Source organism: Trichechus manatus, unplaced genomic scaffold, assembly GCF_000243295.1.
Source record: "Trichechus manatus latirostris isolate Lorelei unplaced genomic scaffold, TriManLat1.0 scaffold00002, whole genome shotgun sequence".
Lineage (NCBI taxonomy): Eukaryota > Metazoa > Chordata > Mammalia > Sirenia > Trichechidae > Trichechus > Trichechus manatus.
Genome location: NW_004443938.1, coordinates 23288772 through 23307611, shown reverse-complemented (window position 1 = coordinate 23307611; position 18840 = coordinate 23288772). Strand labels below are relative to the sequence as shown.

The 18840-nt window shown below is 42.2% G+C and overlaps 1 protein-coding gene across 1 annotated transcript in view; it reads left to right on the top strand.

Annotated features, from left to right (window-relative positions):
* The window catches only part of SASH1 (SAM and SH3 domain containing 1), a 226525-nt gene that overhangs the window by 44077 nt on the left and 163608 nt on the right, over positions 1–18840 (top strand). Inside the window, exon 2 of the mRNA XM_004368843.3 lies at positions 10991–11119. Coding sequence (XP_004368900.1) covers positions 10991–11119 — 129 coding nt within the window. The remainder of the gene's footprint in view (positions 1–10990; positions 11120–18840) is intronic.

Sequence of the window (18840 nt, the reverse complement as noted above, 5' to 3'; positions counted from 1 at the left end):
TTTGGGATCAGGAGAGAACTTAAAACTTTTTATTTACTCAGTACTGAAGTCATTCCTGAGGTTCACCCTTCAGCCAAAGATTAGATAGGCCCATAAAACAAACAGTAATGCACGTAGCTCAACCACGTAGGAGGCTAAATGGACACACCAGCTCAGAGGCAAGGACGAGAGGGCAGGAGGGCACAGGCAAGCTGGATGAATGGAAATGGGGAACCCAAGGTCGAGAAGGGGAGAGTGTTGACACGTTGTGGGGTTGTTAGCCAATGTCACAAAACAATATGTGTATTAATCGTTTAATGAGAAACTAATTTGCTCTGTAAACCTTCATCTAAAGCACAATAAAAAAAGAACTTTTTATTTATACTTATTTTTATCTAATTTAAAACATCTAATTTTTGCGTTTTAATGTAAATAGTTGTAGTTGCAAATAGGTATAATTTATATTTCATAAACAAACTCTTATACAGTAAAACCTGTGAATGCCAGAACCCGTGTAAGGCAGAAACCCGTCAGAGAAGGAAAACTTTATTTTCCACTAAAACGGGTGATAGGAAAGTGGTGAGACTGCACCGTGTGAAAGGTAGAAAAACAAGGCGGGCCAGTCCCATCGAGTGCCGGCTCTCACAGGTTTCACTGTAGTTATAAGTAGATATCATGTATACTCATAAATAAATATATGTATATTGAGGAGGGCACATTCTCCAATTTTTTGTTTCCTGATACTTTTTCTCAGAAATTTGGAAGTCTAGAAGCAGAAACTGAGAGAGGCTTGGAAGGAGGATGTGACCGACACTGTCTGCTGCCCAGCCATTGATTCTTTAGGAGGACATTTGTGTTAACAGGGACCACTGATGCACAGTAGCGGGGGCCGTGGACACCTTTACCATATTTAGCAAAGCAAGAATTAGGAACAGGCTCTGGCAACTTCTGGGGGTGCTTTTGGAGAGAGGGGAGTGGTAAGTGTGAAATCTGCCCTCCTCTTACCACCTACCATGTGACCCACCATCACCCACCCACACTATCTAATGTCTCTTTCGTGTATGGTTTTGGTTGTTATTTGTTAAAAACTTTTTCTTGAGACAAACCGTATGCCAGCTTAAACCTTCTGTGGAAATGCTGGGAGTGATCACACCTTGAAGAAAAGTACTTCACATAGATTGCTGTAATTTCTCCGGAATGACAGGGCAGGATGGGATGATGGAGCCCGTAGCTCTGAGTGTGGTATCGCACTGATTCAGTGAGACTGAGCAACGAACCCCGAGTTAAAGTCTGTTTTATGGTGGTAGCAATTTCATCTGAATGGTTGCCAAAAGTGTGTATCGCCTCCATATCTTTAAACAAGCTAATTAAGACTAAAAACACATTATGAAGTCATTTAAGAAATCAGTTAGTCTTATTGTATTGTAGTGATTTGTGTTAGTGGATTTAGCTTATGTGGTTATTAGGTGCTATCAAATAGCTTTCGACTCATAGTGACCCCATGTAATAAAAAAGAACTGCCCCACAGAGTTTTCTAGGCTGTAATCTTATGGAAGCAGATTGCTAGATCTTTCACCTGAGGACCCATTTGGTGGATTCAGACCAGCAACGTTTTGGTTAGTAGCCGAGTGCATAACCTTTGCACCACTAAAAAAAAAAAAAAATCCATTGCTGTCAAGTCAATTCTGACTCATAGCTAGGGGAACTGATACTACTGTTCTCTGTTTTGGAGATATATCTGTATAAATACCAGTGTCTATATCTATATGCCTATATATCTATATGGAGCCCTGGTGGTGCAGTGGTTAAAGAGCTTGGCTGCTAACCAGAAAGTCACCAGTTCGAATCCACCAGCTGCTCTTTGGAAATCCTATGGGGCTGTTTTACTCAGTCCTATAGGGTCACTATGGGTCAGAATTGACTTGACAGCAACAGGGCTATATCTTTATATCCATACACATATATATGTTGTTGTTGTTGTAGTAGGCCTTTGCGTGGATTCAACTTTTATTGACCCCATGTGACAGAGTAGAACTGCCCCATAGGGTTTTCTAGGTTGTAGTCTTTACAGGAGCAGATCACCAGGTCTTTCTCCCCCAGAGCCACTGGGTGGGTTCAGACCTCCAACCTATCAGTCAGCAGTGGAGCATTTAACCCTTGTGCCACCAGTATATATTATATATGTTAAATTATATATCATGTTTACAACGAAAAGATTAGTCCAAAGGACTAATTGTCCACAGCTACCAAGACCTTCACCGGACTGAGTCCAGTACAGCTAGATGGTGCCCGGCTACCACCGCTGACTGCTCTGACCAGGATCACAACAGAGGGTTCTGGACAGAGCTGGAGAAGGATGTAGAGCATAATTCTAACTCACAAAAGAAAAAAAAAAAAAAAACAAAAGACCAGATTTACTGGCCTAAAGGAGACTGGAGAAACCCCGAGAGTATGGCCCCCAGACACCCTTTTAGCTCAGTGGTAAAGTTACCTTCGAGGTTCACTGATCAGCCTGCGAGTGGACAGCCCAGTAAAACCATGAGAGTAACGAGGTACAGGAGTCCAGTGACAAGGCCCAGAAGGCAGAAGGGGAGTAGGAAGCTGATGATAGGGAACACAAAATAGAGTAAGGATATTGTTGATGTGTTGTGAGATTGTTAACCATTGTCATAGGGCAACATTTGTAGTAACTGTCAAATGGGAGACTATTTTGTCCTGTAAGCCTTCATCTTAAGTGAGAATAACAGCATAATTAGAAGAGAGTAGTCAATGTCACTTAAATGTGTATGTAAAAAAAATTTTTGAAATGGCGTATCTTTGGCTATGTGTATTTTCACCAAAAAAAAAAAAAAGTTGAGTATTTAGAGGGTTAAATTGTTGTGGGGTTGTTAACCAATGTCATAAAACAGCATGTGTGTTACTGTTACATGAGAAACTATCTGTTCTGTAAGCCTTCACCTGAAGTACAATAAAATATTTAAAAAAAAAAAAAATTATATATCATGTAGTTTGTATTATATAAAATATACCATATATGTGTTTATTATTATGCTCAGGGAAGGTCTTGCCGTCGAGTCGATTCCAACTCATAGCGACCCTATAGGACAGAGTAGAACTGCCCCATGGGGTTACCAAGGAGCGGCTGGTGGATTCGAACTGCTGACCTTTTGGTTAGCAGCTGAAGACTTAACTGTTGTGAATAAATGAACCAGGAGTCTGTTTTCTTTCCTTACTTCAACTTTGGGGAGTCTGGAGCAACACATTCAAGTTTTCCCTTGGGGCTCTGTCTTTATAGATAACATAAAGTAGGAAGACCACAAGTTCATTTGCATTCATTTGCATACAGCAGCACTGATTGCATTGTGTTTCCTGATGTTTTCAGGATAGGTTTTTTCATTTTTTCCCCTTAATTTCATTAAGATATTCGAAACCATAAACGACATCTAGGGAAAGAAGACAGTAAAAATAGCAAAAGCAATGATACAAATACCCTATATTTTCACAGTACTTTTAGTTTTTATACTTTCCAGGGCTAGAAGTGAATTGGGATAAATATTATAAATTGTGTTAAACCAGTTGTGGAGAGAACTGTGCTCTGTGTCTTTTTCTCCTTAATTTCAACTGCAGCCCTATCTGAATTGTTCGGTGCAATGCCCATTCTGTCTGTATTTTTAATTGGTTGCATAATGAATGGGTGTTTAGTATAAATGTGCCCTGTGGCTTTGTGGGAAGATTACTTGTCTCCCATCATCAAGCTGACACGGGTAGTGTGACCACAGATTTACTATAAATCTGTGCCAAGTGGAATAGATAGATGGTCCTGAGGAAAGATGCTGTGTCCTGGTTCTATGGTGAGAAAAGAAGCAACGAGACCTTGAACTTGCAGGTAATATCTCTTTTCCTTTTTCTTAAAGACAGGCATGGGAAAATTCTTGTAAAAACATAACGTGACTCAAAAATTTCACAACTTACTTAAAAAAATTATTTTGAGGAAAATAAGGTTTTCCCGTATGTAAACTTGAACTAACACTGTTTTAGCCTAAAGCATGAGAACCAAAGAGGGATAATAAGAAAGAAGTGAAACAGATTAAGTAATAAAGTCTGGACCAGAAACCGCAAACCCGTTAAAAGGAAATTTGCTTCAGTGTTTTCATAATCATCTTGATTATACTAGAGATGGTTTAAAGTCACATTGTAGTTCGGAGTTTATTTCATAACGTAGTGGGGTATTGAATCAGATACAGACTTCACATTCCCTAGAAGAAGGATCCCTAGATGTGGTGCTATGGAAACCTTACCTGCATTGTTTAAGTAAACTACAGATGAATGTTGCAAATATTTTTAGTGGAAGTAAATATTTTCACTGAGGACATTGGTGGTTGACTGGTAAAATTCTTCCCTCCATGCTGGAAACCTGGGTTTGATTCCCAACCAGTGCATTGCATTCACAGCTACCACCGATCTATCAGTGGAGGCTTGGGTGTTGCTGTCATGCTAAACAGGTGTTAGCAGAGCTTCTAGACTAAAACTAGGAAGAAAGGCCTCGTGACCTACTTCTGAAAATCAACCGTTGAAAACCCTGTGAATCAACGGTCTGATCTGCAGCTGATCATGGGGATGTTGCGGGATCGGGCAGTGTTTCAGAAGTCATAAGGCAGGGCTGACTTGAAGGAGCTCACAACAACAGGAACATCAGGTCCCTAGCTGTCTCCAGGAAGAACAAGTTGGATAAAAATAATGCAAAGGTTGCCAGATAGTCCAGAAAAAGCATGGGTTTTAGGTAGATAAGGAAAAATTATCACGTGGTTCACTGCTTCCATTTGATTGGTGTATGGCAGATTCATTTTCAGGGATGGCAGAAAAGACCTTTAAAACACACATTTTTATTCTTTTGCCATTCTTGGCATTTAAATCATCAAGACTGATGAAAGTGGTAATTATGCAAATTTAATTCACATCTGGAAAGTGATTTGGGAAACCATCAAGGCAGCTGTGCCACCCTCTTCCAAATTACTATGCAGAGCACCACGTGGGGAATGATATTGCAGCCTATGGCAGGGTGTGAAATGTTTGCTGTCTTTGGCCTGAGCTGAATTGGGCAACTGTTTTCTTTCTCATGAGCAGCAGACATATTTTCCAGGCCCCAAAATTATTTGGAAGTTGTGAGTGACTGGGAGTGAGGGGTGGCGAATTACCCTTTTCATCCTTAGGAAGAACAAGTTTAATCAGTAACTGGAAACTGTAAGACTAAAGTGAACATTTGGCTTTGAAGGTATTCCCAGGAGAGAAAAAGAGAAAAAATTATTTTTTGTTCAAAAAAATTGAACAAAACTGTATGAGTAGTCTTTAAATTTTTACCTGGTGGCCTTAATTGTCGTTGTTGTTGTTGTTAGGGACCCCATGTACAACAGAACAAAACACTGTCCGGTCCTGTGCCATCCTCACAATCGTTGTTATGCTTGAGCCCATTTTTGCAGCCACTGTGTCAATCCATCTCATCGAGGGGCTTCCTCTTTTTCGCTGGCCCTCGACTTTACAAAGCATGATGTCCTTCTGTAGCGACTGGTCCCTCCTTAATTAGTACAAGAAAACAGTCAGCTGTGAACAAGTCTTACAGTTCACAAACAGGAAAGCACGTCATTTTTGAGAGAAGCCAGAATTCAAGGCTGGAGTGCCTAGCCTTGGACATTAGAAGTCATAGTGCCCTGTGAGTGACAAAGATTGATTGATTGGATGATTGGTTGATTTCCATTCAAGACAGCAGACCCCAAGGGAAGTGTTGAAATAATCCCTCTAACAATTTTATTCAGGTATTAGAAGACATGGGTTTTGAGTTTGGTCAAAGGCAGATATGTTTCATTTCTTGGATGGATTGGATGGATAAAAGCAGAAGTTTCTGTACCAGGATAGCATCACATTCTTTTTTTTTTTGTTGATCACATTTATTTTTTTTATTATTGCTAGTTTAGAAAAAAATCACCTTTACATCTTGTTAGTGGTAGTGTCACCTTTATTTTTAGAATTTTTGTTAAATTTTGTGAATATGCTTTTTTTAATTTTTTTTTTTTTTATTGTACTTTAGATGAAGGTTTACTGAGCAAACTAGTTTCTCATTAAACATTTAGTACACATATTGTTTTGTGACATTGGTTGCCAACCCCACAATATGTCAACATTCTCCCCTTCTCGACCTTGGGCTCTCCACTACCAGCTTTCCTATCCCCTCCTGCCTTCTTGTCCTTCCCTTTTATTTTGTTTTATGGGCCTGTCTAATCTTTGACTGAAGGGTGAACCTCAGGAGTGACTTCATTACTGAGCTATAAAAGTGACCAACGGCCATATTCATGTGGTTTCTCCAGTCTCTGTCAAACCAGTAAGTCTGGTCTTTTTTTTTTTTTTTTTTTTGGTGAGTTAGACTCTTGTTATACATTTTTCTCCAGCTCTGTCCAGGGCCCTCTGTTGTGGTCCCTGTCAGAGCAGTCGGTGGTGGTAGCCGGGCACCATCTAGTTGGACAGTATCACGATCTTGAGAGACTTAAGACAACCCCGAAGAGTCCAGAATATCTTCCCTCAGTTGTTGTGGGGAGTGGTAGGATTGGGGCTATAACTCGTAAAAATGGGTTCTCAGGTAAAGTTGTTGCCAGTCTTATTTCCTCCTCCCTGAAACATACACTTGGAAGGCAGTCTCTTTGGGTTCAAGCTAAGAAAGAATGTGGTCCTTGAGACAAACAAGGATGGGTGAGGGCTTTGTTTCTTTGCCGTGTAAGCAGACATTCCTAGATTAATAAAAGGCAGATGCCTTGAAGCCAAAGGTAGCTGAGTTCCCTTTGTCCTAGGAACTGCCAGGTCCCTTCCACAAATGTCTGAGGCAGCTGGGAACCGAGTTCCTGCCCAGAGTAGCAAGCACTTTGCTTTCATCATCATGGCTGGTGGTAGCTGGTGGTCAAAACAGACGCTGCCTCATGAGCTGCTACTCTTTCCTCCTCCTTCCTGAAGTTTCCCTCAGTTCTCCGGTTGTTGGGGGATGAGGAGGGTGGGGTGAGAGAGGGCCTGCCCTGAGGAGAATTTGCTGCTGTTGGAGGCTGGTTTGATGCTATCTGGTTCCTAGACCCTCAGTCTCGCAGGCCTCAGGGCAACACATGACACATGACTGCTTCCTTTCTCCACAGGGCTGGGGCTGGAGGTGATGGGAACCAAGAGTCAGGCTGGTGAGTTTGGGGTTTATTTTGTAGGATGGGTGATGGAGGTGGCATGGAAAGATGTCAGCAACCGGGAGACCCAGTCTAATCTCTGCTTTAAAGTCACTTTGGTGGCCGGGTCAAAGGCAGATGAGGTGAGGCGGAGAAGGAGACAGGAAAGCCAGTTGGGAGATTATAGATTTTCGTGTTGTGGCCCATGGGGCATGTGCTGTTGAGTTCAAATGAGTCAGGGCAGTCTTTAGGCTTATAATTTGATTTATCTTGCTGTAGTTCCAGAACCCCGCCTTAAGATATTCTGGCCTGACTCCTCTCTCCCAAGAGTAATTCTGTTTTCAGGGAGTTTCCTTGACTGAAGGCAGCAAAGGAAAGGCTGGTGGGCTGGCCGCCTCCAGATTTCCTCGGTGGCTCAGCAGCAGACATCCTTCTTGCCGGCTGCTGATTTCCCCACTGGACACCTGACAATGAACATTGTGCAGCGGAGGGTGGGGCCCGCCTCCTCCACTGTGTCCATCTCGCCCCCATCTCAGCTAGCCAGACTGCCCTCAGAGAAAACCTCTGCTCAGACAAGTTCAGATGCCCAGAGACCTCACTGCCCTTGTAAGAGAGTCCTTCTTGTCCCTAGCTCTGCATGAGGGGCTTGGAGTTAACTATCACAAACGTAGGACATTTTACTGGTGGGAAAGGATCTTAAAAATTTTTTTCTTTCTACTTCTGTTTCTCCTTTTCCTTATTTTTACAAACTCAGTGAAAGCGGAAGTGAGGGTAGAGATCTTTGCTTTTGCTAACCCAAGCCTTTTGACCAGGGCTTCTAGGTCTTAGCAGAAGGCTTTTGGAGAAATCTAACGCCCAAACCCTGCTTGTATCTAAAGCTGCTTTGCAGTATTAGACATGCGTTGCTATGGGTAATGTGCTAACCGTATTTAACCTAACGGGCTGGCAGGCAGTCTGTGAAATGGAAAGTATGTGTGCAACTTTAGTGCTGCTTTTGTGTTTTCCTTGGTTGTCCTGGTAAAATCACTTATTCATAACTCAGAGAGGACATGTTGAGAGATAAAAAGAAGTGGGGAATTTTTTTTTTCCTCTGAACGAATGAATTGATAGAAGAAATGTCTTAACTTACCAAATGTACACAGCATTTCTGTCATCTTAATGGGTCACATAGCTAACTCGCTCGACTGTTAACCTAAAGGTTAGAGGTTCAAGTGTACCCAGAGGCTCCTTGGAAGAAAGGCCTGGTGATTCTACTTCAGAAAACTCAGTCATTGAAAAATCCTATGGAGCACAGTTCTGCTCTGACACACATGGGTTCACCATGTGTCAGAATCAACTCAATGGCAACTAGTTAATGGACATCTCTATGTATGTGTTCCTCATGGCGCAGTGGTTAAAGCGATTGACTACGAACCAGAAGGTCGGTGGTTCGAAACTACCCGTGGCTCCATGGGAGAAAGATGTGGTAGTCTGCTTCAGTAGAGATTTACAGCCTTAGAAGCCCTATGGGGTTACTGTAAGTTGGAATCGGCTCCACTGCAGTGAGTTTTGGTTATATGTATGTGTTCAGACATGTATTTAGGAATCAGCTTCCCTAAAGAAAGACTGTAGGATGAAACATAATCTTATAGTGAACATTAGCTAAATAAATTTTGAGCATTCACTGCATGTCAGGTATACCATGAGCAGGCCGCGTTCTAAGTAGTTCACATATGTTAATTCACTGTGAGACAGATATGTTATTCCAGGGTGACAGTGGAAAAAACTAGGTGCCTTGAGGTTAACAAAACTGCCTGTATTCCTTTCCTACGGATGCTGTAACAAAATAAGACAAACAAGGTGGCTTATAACAACAGAAATTTATTGTCTCCCAGTTCTGAAAGCTAGAAGTCCAAATCAATGTGTTGGTCATGCATGCTTCGTCTCACAGCTCTAGAGGAAGATCTTGCTTGTCTGTCAGCTTCTGGTGGCCCTAGGCATTCCTTCCTTGTAGATGCATCTTCACATGACTGTCCTCCTGTGGGTGTGTTGATCTCTGTGTCTCTTCTCTTTTATAAGAATATTGCTCAGATGAGATTAGGACCCACCTTACTCCAGTAGGAGCCCTGGTGGTGCAGTGGTTAAGAGCTTGGCTGCTAACCAAAAGGTCAGCAGTTCAAATCGATCAGCTGCTCTTTGGAAACTCTATGGGGTAGTTCACTTCTGACCTCTAGGGTCACTATGAGTTGGAATCTACTCGATGGCAACAGGTTACTTCAGTATGACCTAATGTGAACTGATAACATCTTCAAAGAACATATTTCCATATAAGGTCACCTTCACAGGTATCAGGGGTTAGGATTTCAGCATGTCTTTTGGGGGAGCACAGTTCAATCCATACAGTGTCTCAGACCACTTAACGGGTAAGTGGGAACAGAGCTGGATGTCAGCTCAGAGAGTGGGCTCCACAGCAACTACCCTGAACTTCCCTCAGTGAAGAGACAGATAACGAGCTCACTTATTTATTTTGGTGAATTTGTAAGGTGTACTCTTGCATCTGTACTTGGAACGATTCAGGAAATAAGATTTTCCATGTTTCTGAGGGTCTCATAAGAGGGTTTGGTTCAGCTAAAAAAACCAAAAACCAAACACGCTGCCATCGAGTTGATTCTGACTCCTGGTAACCCTGTAGGACAGAGTAAAAATGCCCCCATGGGGTTTCCAAGGCTGTAAATCTTTACAGAAGCAGATTACCACATCTTTCTCCCACTGAGCAGCTGGTGAATTTGAACCACCAAGCTTTACCCACCGTGCCACCAAGGCTCCTCTCAGCTATGTCCCAGACCCTAGCATTCCCCATTGGTTTCTGAATTTTGGGTTCCAGTCAGAATTTCTGGGAATGGGGACCTAACCCTTTGCTGTCGAGTTGATCCTGACTCTTGGTGACCTTATAGGACAGAGTAGAACTGCCCTATAGGGTTTCCAAGGCTGTAAATCTTTACGGAAGCAGACTGCCGCATCTTTCTCCTATGGAGCAGCTGGTGGGTTCGAACCAGTGACCTTTCAGTTAGCAGCCAAGTGCTTTAACCACTGCACCACCAGGGCTCCATGGGGTGCTTACACCTGTATTTTTCAAAAGCTTCCTAGAGATTCTGAGCAGCTGGACCAGCACCGTCCTGGCTGTGATTGCACTCTAGGATCCTCTTACTTACATGGTGCCTTTGATGAAGGCTCTTCAAGGTACTTTGGGAGGTGGGGGGTGTTCTTCTGTCAGCCCTACTAGACAGCCGGGAAGGTGTGAGTTTAAGATGATACCTTTGGACAGAGACTCTGGGTCTCAGCCTGGAGTCTTTGCTTGTTAGCATTGGATACTTGGGCAGTCACTCAACTCCTTGGAGCTACTGTTTGCCCATTTGTACTGTAAGGAAAATAATCAATTCCGTCCCAGAAGGCTACCCTGAAAATTATGAGCGCTTAGTGTAAAACTCACAGTCCGGCACCTGTTCACACTGCATAAATATTCATTATTATTGCTGAGGAGTCCCTGGGTGGTGCAAACATTAAGGCCCTGGGCTGCTAACAGAAAGGTTGGAGGTTTGAGCCCTCCCAGAGGCACCTCAGAAGAAAAGCCTGGCAGTCTACTTCAGAAAACTCAGCCATTGAAATCCCTGTGGAGCACAGTTCTGACACACATAGGGGTACCAGGAGTCCGAATTGGGTTATTATGACTGTAAACTTTTCATAAAGGGAAAGAAGATCAAATGAGCATGGGGCTTTTCGAGGGTGGACTAACTGCCTTTGTTCTTTTCCTGTTCCTTCCTCCTCACCCTCCTCACCCTCAGGATGGTTCACTGGGGAACATCGATGACTTGGCACAGCAGTATGCAGATTATTACAACACCTGTTTCTCCGACGTGTGCGAGAGGATGGAGGAGCTGCGGAAGCGGCGAGTTTCCCAGGACCTGGATGTGGTGAGTGGGCAGGGCTGCTCCTGTTTGCGCTCCTGGTCTAACACCCCCTCCTGGTCTTTCTAACAGTCCCGCCTGTGTGTGGAACATCAGTCTACAGTCCGCTGCACTAGGATGGGGTAAAAAATTCAGATCCCTAAAGGATAAGCCCCTTCTGCACCCATCAAATTGAATGAATCTTGGCTGGGGCAGTATGATCAAATCTTTGCATTTATTTAAAGACTGAATTTTTATTTATTTGTTTTTAACTTAAGGTAAAAGCGTGTTGATATTATTGGCCAGTATATAGTATATTTTACTGACTCTAAGCCCGAATTAAGTTCAGGTTTCAGAAAGTCTCCTTTCAGTGTTTTTCTGGCATTTTTACATCAGCAGTACAATCCTAGATGGATGGGTGGTGGAAGGAAGGAAGGAGGGAGGGAGGGAAGGAAGGAAGGAAGGAAGAATCCTAGATAGATAGAAATCATGATGGTCAAATATTAATTGATTCTTTTTCCTTTTTATTCATTAATTTCGTGGCCCATAGGGATCGGTGTTATTTTAATAAGTAGATCGAGGCTGAGAAGTGTCAATTGGAGTAGGGGCATGTCATGGATTGAATTGTGTCCCTCAAAACTGTCTGCCAACTTGTCTGGGTTATGATTCCCAGTATTGTATGATTGTCTACTATTTTGTAATCTGATGTGATTTCCCTATGTGTTGTATGTGCTATCACTATGATGTAATAAGATGGATTAGTGGCAGTTATATTGATGAGATCTACAAGATTAGATAGTGTCTAAGCCAATCTCTTGAGATATAAAAGAGAGAAGTGAGTAGAGAGACATGGGAACCTCATACCACCAAGAAAGAAGTGCCAGGAGCAGAGCACATCCTTTGGACCTGAGGTTCCTGAGCAGAGAAGCTCCTAGACCAAGGGAAGACGGATGACAGGGACCTTCCACCAAGGGAAGATTGATGACAAAGACCTTCCTTCAGAACCGACACAGAGAGAAAGCCTCCCCCGAAGCTAACGCCCTGAATTTGGACTTCTAGCCTTCTAGATTGTGAGAAAATAAATTTCTCTGTGAAAGCCATCCACTTGTGGTATTTCTGTTATAGCAGCACTAGATGACTAAGACAGGGCAGAAATACATTGTCCTGGGAGCCCAACACTTTCGCACAGGCAAGCACATGGGAATCTTTGTTGCCAAGGGCTTCTTCCTATAACTACGTCCTCTGGCATGTGTGGATGGCAGAGTTCTTGCCTACCTTTTAAGAAAGCAACCTCATGTGGCAAAAGACTTCCATGCTCAGTTCAAATTAATTAGGTTTTCCTGTCAGTCCTCTAGTGCTGCTCTAACAGAAATACCACAAGTAGTTGGTTTTAATTAGGAGAAATTTATTCTCTCACAGTCCAGTAGGCTACAAGTCCAAATTCAGAGCGTCAGCTCCAGGGAAAGGCTTTCTCTGTCAGCCTTCTTCTCATCAGTGTTCCCCCAGACTTGGAGCTTCTCTGCGCAGGAACCTCGGGTCCAAAGGACTCACTCTGCTCCCGGTGCTTTCTTGGTGGTATGAGGTCCCCAATTCTCTGCTTGCTTCCCTTTCCTTTTATCTCTTGTAAGGTAAAAGGTGGTGCAGGCCACACCCTAGGGAAACTCCCTTTACATTGAATCAGGGATGTGACCTGGGTAAGGGTGGTGTTACAATCCCACCCTAATCCTCTTTAACATAAAATTACAATCACAAAATGAAGGCCAACCACACAATTCTGGGGATCATGGCCCAGCCAAATTGATACACACATTTTTTGGGGGGACATAATTCAAACCATGACAGGCATAGTTAATGAAAAAATACTTTTCTTTTTTTAAAATTTTTCTTATTTTTTCCCATACAAAATTTTATACATACATTGTTATGTGACCCTAATTGCTCTTCCCATACTGTGACAGCACACTCCTCTTTTCCAGTCCTGGGAAAAAATACTTTTCTTTTGCAAGATTGCAGCAGAGCAGCAATTTAAATATTGCACTGAATTCGTTATCTTTTTATGACCCATGGGACATGCCTTATCCCACCCATATTTTCCAGCTCTCAGGTTTCTTGGGACTGTACTTTTTCTGCTAAAAGTGTTTGCTGCCCTCCAGTGGGGACTTGTGTAGTGGTGAAAGGCGAAAGAAACGTTCATTGAAGCAAAATGGCTAGGGTATCAGCCATAAATGTGAGGTAGTGCATCCAGGAGGTGTGATTGGATAAAAATACTGTCTCTTTTGGCTATTGTACAGTGAGATAAGCCTTGTAAGCGTATTTATGATTTCCTTGTGATAGTTAGGGAGCCCTGGTGGGTTTGGATTTGTGTGTGTGTGTGTGGCAATAAATCCTGCCACCCATGACCAGTGGGACCCATCAATCCTGGCGCCTGAGAACCCCTCAAGGTTTGTGGGTCCCATGTATTCCCAAATTGTATTTCTCAAAATACACGTTACTAACCAAAAATTTAAATACACTGTATGACTCAGCATGCTTCCATTAATGAAAACACATAGTACTAAAAAAAAAAATTCAAAGCAGAAAATAATAGAGTCTTGAAAGGGTTAATGTTGCAATTAAAAAAATATTGTGGTAAAATATATATAAATAAAATTTACCATTTTAACTATTTTTACGTGTACAATTCAGTGATATTAATTACATTCACAATGTGATACACCCATCAGAACTATTTCCAAAACTTATTATCATCCCAAACAGAAACTCAGTACCTATCAAGCAGTAACTTCCCATTCCGTCTTCCTCTAGCCCTTGATAACCTCTGATCTGCTTTGTTCTGTATGCATTTGCTTAGTATAGATCTTTATATAAGCGAGATCATACAATATTTGTCCTTTTGTGTCTGACTTATTTCACTTAGCATAATGTTTTCAAGGTTCAACCGTGTCATAGCATGTGTTGCGACTTCATTTCTCTTTGTGACTGAGTAATATTCCATTGTATGTCTATACTAAAGTAATTTTGACCGTGAATGGTAGTCTGGTAGCAGATTTGTGGCCTGCTTGGACATTTCAATTGTGCAAGGAAATGATTGCTTTGAATTGGTAGATGGCCAGTGATACAACACTACTCTCATAAGATTCTACCCAGGTAAGAGTTGGAGTTACAGTACTCGTCCCAGGGTGTTTGGGTGCCTTGAAAGACAGCTTCTAGGTAGGATATGAAGCCTGTCTATTGGTGGATAAACAGTGTCCTTCCCATTTAGATAGATGGGCCTAATTTGGTGTGCTGTGTTCCAGAGCTGTAAAAGACAGTCTGGGGAGAAAAACACCACATGAGTTTAATTAGTTCCCATCAAAGGTGTGAGAATTTGGTGGTGGGTAAAATTGATGGGAGCTAATTTGAGCCAGGCTGGAAACTCGACTGTTCATTCTATAAAATGTAGTTAGGGAGAAAAGTAGGATGCTAGACTGGCCCATTCAAGTTCTCTTCGTATGAAATTCCAAGCAAGCTGCAGCGGTACAGTGGAGTCTGCAAACAGTGAAGGATCAGACTTGATGCTGTGTGTGTCACGTCATTTACCTGGTGATGGAGTCTGTAAGTCCATGTGTGACGTGAGGTTGCCCATCATTCAGGCTGTGTATGTGACATTAGTGACTTATTGAAATTTCTCTCTCATGGTGGTTAGCTGATCACAGAATCGAGTCCTAGCTGGAATTTATTTTCTTGAAAAGCTACAGTTTTCCATTTATTGTTGTTAGGTGCCATTAAGTTGGTTCTGACTCATAGTGACCCCGTGTACAACACAACGGAACACTGCATGGTCCTGTGCCATCCTCACAATTGTTGCTATGTTTGAGGCCATTTTTGCAGCCACTGTGGCAGTCCATCTTGTTGAGAGTCTTCCTCTTTTTCACTGACCCTCTACTTTACGAAGCATGATGTCCTTCTCCAGGGACTGGTCTTTCCTGATAACATGTCCAAAGTATCTGAGGCGAAATCTCGCAGTCCTCGCTTCTAAGGACCATTCTGGCTGTACTTCTTCCAAGACAGATTTGTTCATTCTGGAAGTCCATGGTGTATTCAGTATTTTTCGCCAACATCATTATTCAAAGACATCAATTCTTCTTCGGTCTTCTTTATTCATTGTTCAGCTTTCTTATGCATATGAGGTGATTGAAAATACCATGGCTTGGGTCAGGCACACCTTAGTCTTCAAAGTGACATCTTTGCTTTTTAACACTTCAGAGAGGTCTTTTGCAGCAGATTTGCCCAATGCAGTATATTGTTTTATTTCTTGATTGCTGCTTCCATGGGCGTTGATTGTGGATCCAAGCGAAACGAAATCCTTAACAACTTCAATATTTTCTCCATTTCTAAGACTCCCTTTTATTGCATCAGAATTTTATATATATTTCTAGACTTTCAATTCTGCCTGCAGACAAGTAGACAAACTGTTCCCCGTTTGTTGGAGCAACTTCAGGGGTGAGGACCTGCAGCTTAATACATTTCTTTTCATGTTAGTGAGCAACCCCCAGATGAAGTTGACTGGGAGAGGGCTTTGAGAGAATGTAACTGTTACGGATTGAATTGTGTCCTCCCTAATATATGTGTTGCAATCCTAACCCCTATACCTCTGGTTATAATCCCATTTGGGAATGTGTTTTCTTTATTTTGTTAAGAGGCCATATCATTGTGGGGTGTGTTTTAAGCCAGTCACCTTTGAGATCTAAAAGAGCAGGTTAGGCACTGAGAAGTAGGCAGAGGTGGGAGAAGATAGATGCCATGCCACATTAAGATCACCAAGGAACAGAGAAACAGAAGCTGGAAAGAGACAAGAGACTTTCCCCGCAGCTGACAGAGAGAGAAAGCCTTCCCTTAGAGCTGGCGCCCTGCGTTCATACTTTTAGCCTCCTAAACTGTAAGAAAATAAATTTCTGTTCATTAAAGCCGCCACCCACTTGTGGTATTTCTGTTATAGCAGCACTAGATAACTAAGACAATAACCAAAAGCAGAAGGGGAAATAGTATTAGGAGCCTAATACATTTTATAAGGAAAAAAGTAGCATGAAGTTTGTTATGTCTGCTGTAGAAAAGGTCATTTAGAAGACAGCCTTGAGTGCGGAGAGATTTAGGTGTTGGGGTCAAATCAGTAATGGCTTATGACTTTTTCATTTCAAATCCTCTGGGTGAATTTTGGGGATTGAGGGAATATGCCATAGCATAAGCTTTTTAGATATTTATGTTTGGCTTTAAAAAGTCAAAGAAGTATCATCGTTAAGAGCTAATTACTTGTCAGCTGGAGAACAAACAAACAAAAAGACTCTGCCCACTGAGATGCTGGACTTAACCCTGAAAGACAAAGGTTCTGATAATTATGTTAGTCATTAACTTTCTGGACACCATGTCAGGCTCCTCCCTAGTATCTAATCACCTGGCTTCTCACTAGGATAGAGCATTTGATAAATTGTTCTTGGCGGCCAGATAGTTTAGATGAAGGCAACAGAAAGTACAGATGGGTAAAACTTCAACAGTATAAACCAGGCTTATGATTCAAATTTATAACTGACAAGGGCATTTATTTAGCACCAAATGGGCCCTACATGATTGGTGTGTTTGGACCTGGCCTTGGCCTCTGCTGGGGATTGGGACATTGGTGCTGATGAACAGCAGGGCGGTTGCCCATCGTTCCTCACATTTGGCATGTCACTTTGTACCGTGTGTTTTTCTGGCTGGGAAAAGCTGCAATCAGAAATGACAGCAGCTTTCCAAGTCCATAACGGGCCCATCTCTAGTGATGCTAAGTCTGACACCTGTCAAAAAGACACTGTGCCCAGGAAAGGGGAACGCTCCAGGTGGCCTCTTTTTACTGGTAGTGTCAGCTTCCTCGGCCTCTTTGAGGTTGAATCTGTTTGGGCGTTGGCAGAAAACAAGTTTGTGCGGCTGTTGGTACAGGCGCAGAGCGATCGAGAAGTCCCACTTATAGGCCTGGGCACTGCTAATGGCAGATTCATCAACTGCCAAAGCCCCGCCTGGCCTCAGTGCCAGATCGTTACTCATGACTGTGCATACAGGGAAGAAGGAGCTTGACGCAGACTCACACCCAGGTCTAAGGACCTGGAATGCAATTTAAAATACTGTATATTATAACAGGGAAGTGTGATAAGCCATTGCCGACGGCAAAGGGATGATTCTGGGCCATAAATATTGTTCTTTGCAATTTTAATAATTTAATCCTTCCAAATGTAGATCTTGACTAAGACATAGGCAATAAGAGTAGTGACTATTATGACTGGTAGTGATTTTGGGGGCTCCTTCAGCCTGTAATACCCGCACCCCAAGCAAGAGTCGTAGCCCCTGGATTGCTGCAGTAAGAAAAAGGGTGTGAGAAACACTGATGGGAAGAGACTGAGGGAACTGGACAGACTTGGGTTCAAATTCTGGCTCTTTTACTTACACAGCAAGTTACATAACTTCTTCAAGGCTTAGTTTCTTCATTTATAAGATGGGGGTAAGTATCTCATGAAGCTATTATGAGGATTAAAAGAGAAAACAGATATAAAGAACCTGGTACATTATACATGTGACCTATAACTGTTAATTCCCTTTCCTTCCCTCCCTTTCTCAATCAAAACTTTTTGTAATAATGCTAAACAGTATCCTATTCGTGCTTCATTAATATCTGTTAACAAGGGGACAGGGATTTTTTTTTAGCTTGTTGTTTTCGGAAATTTCAAGCGTACAAGGAAACAGCGTATATAATGAACTTCCAGTGCCTGCTACCAGCTTTCTGTTATTCCTCTTTCATCCTAACTTCCCACTTCTACTTGATTATTACTGATTTTTTTTTCTTACAGTTCTGTGTTTGAGGTAGATTTTACATACATTCAAATGCACAGCCCTGTCCTGTAGGGTTGCTATGAGCCGAATTGTACTCGTTGGCAACGGGTTTGGTTTTTTAGTTTTTTTTAACCTCATCATGATATAGAACATATCCATTGCCCTGGAAAGTTGCTTGTGTCCCTTCCCAGTAAATCCTGGTTTGCGGGCAGGGGTTTTTGTTCAACTGTTTCAATCACTTCTGTATCCCAGTATAGAGAATAGTGACTGGCACATAATAGGTGCTCAGGAAGTATCTGTTGAAATCCATCCATGTATGTAATTATTTTTTAAAAATTTAGTGAGCATCAAGCCTGTATCTGGGATTTTGCCCCTCTTGAAACACAGATAAAAGATTTATCCTCTATCCAGAAAGAGGTCAGTATTTAATTGGGGCATGAGACAAGAAAACAGAGTATTAACATGCTTTGCAGGAATGCAGAAGATGGCCCCTGACCCAGTTTAGAAAAGTGAGGAAGTCTTCCTGGAGGAGGTGATACCCACGCTTAACAGTAAAGAACATAGACAGTTTACCTGATTGCAGGGGGAGGTGCTTTCACTGAGGAATATCTTAAAGGAAAGTCACAGTTTACCCAGAGGCCAAAAGTTGAGAGAGAGAATGTGGTCTTTAGAGGTAATTGCAAGAAGTTTACTGTGGCTGGGACTTAAGATGTAAATGATGGGGAACAAAGAGATACATGCTGTTCTTTCACAGGCCCTTGGATTATTAATAATATCAAAAAATCTAACAGAATGTTGTTCTGGTGCAGCGCCATTCATAAAACAAAAATAATTGCTATTTCGCAATAGTTGATTGGCTGGGCCAAGGTAAACTTACTTGTTCTTGGTTTGCTTGTGGTTTCATGCAGACA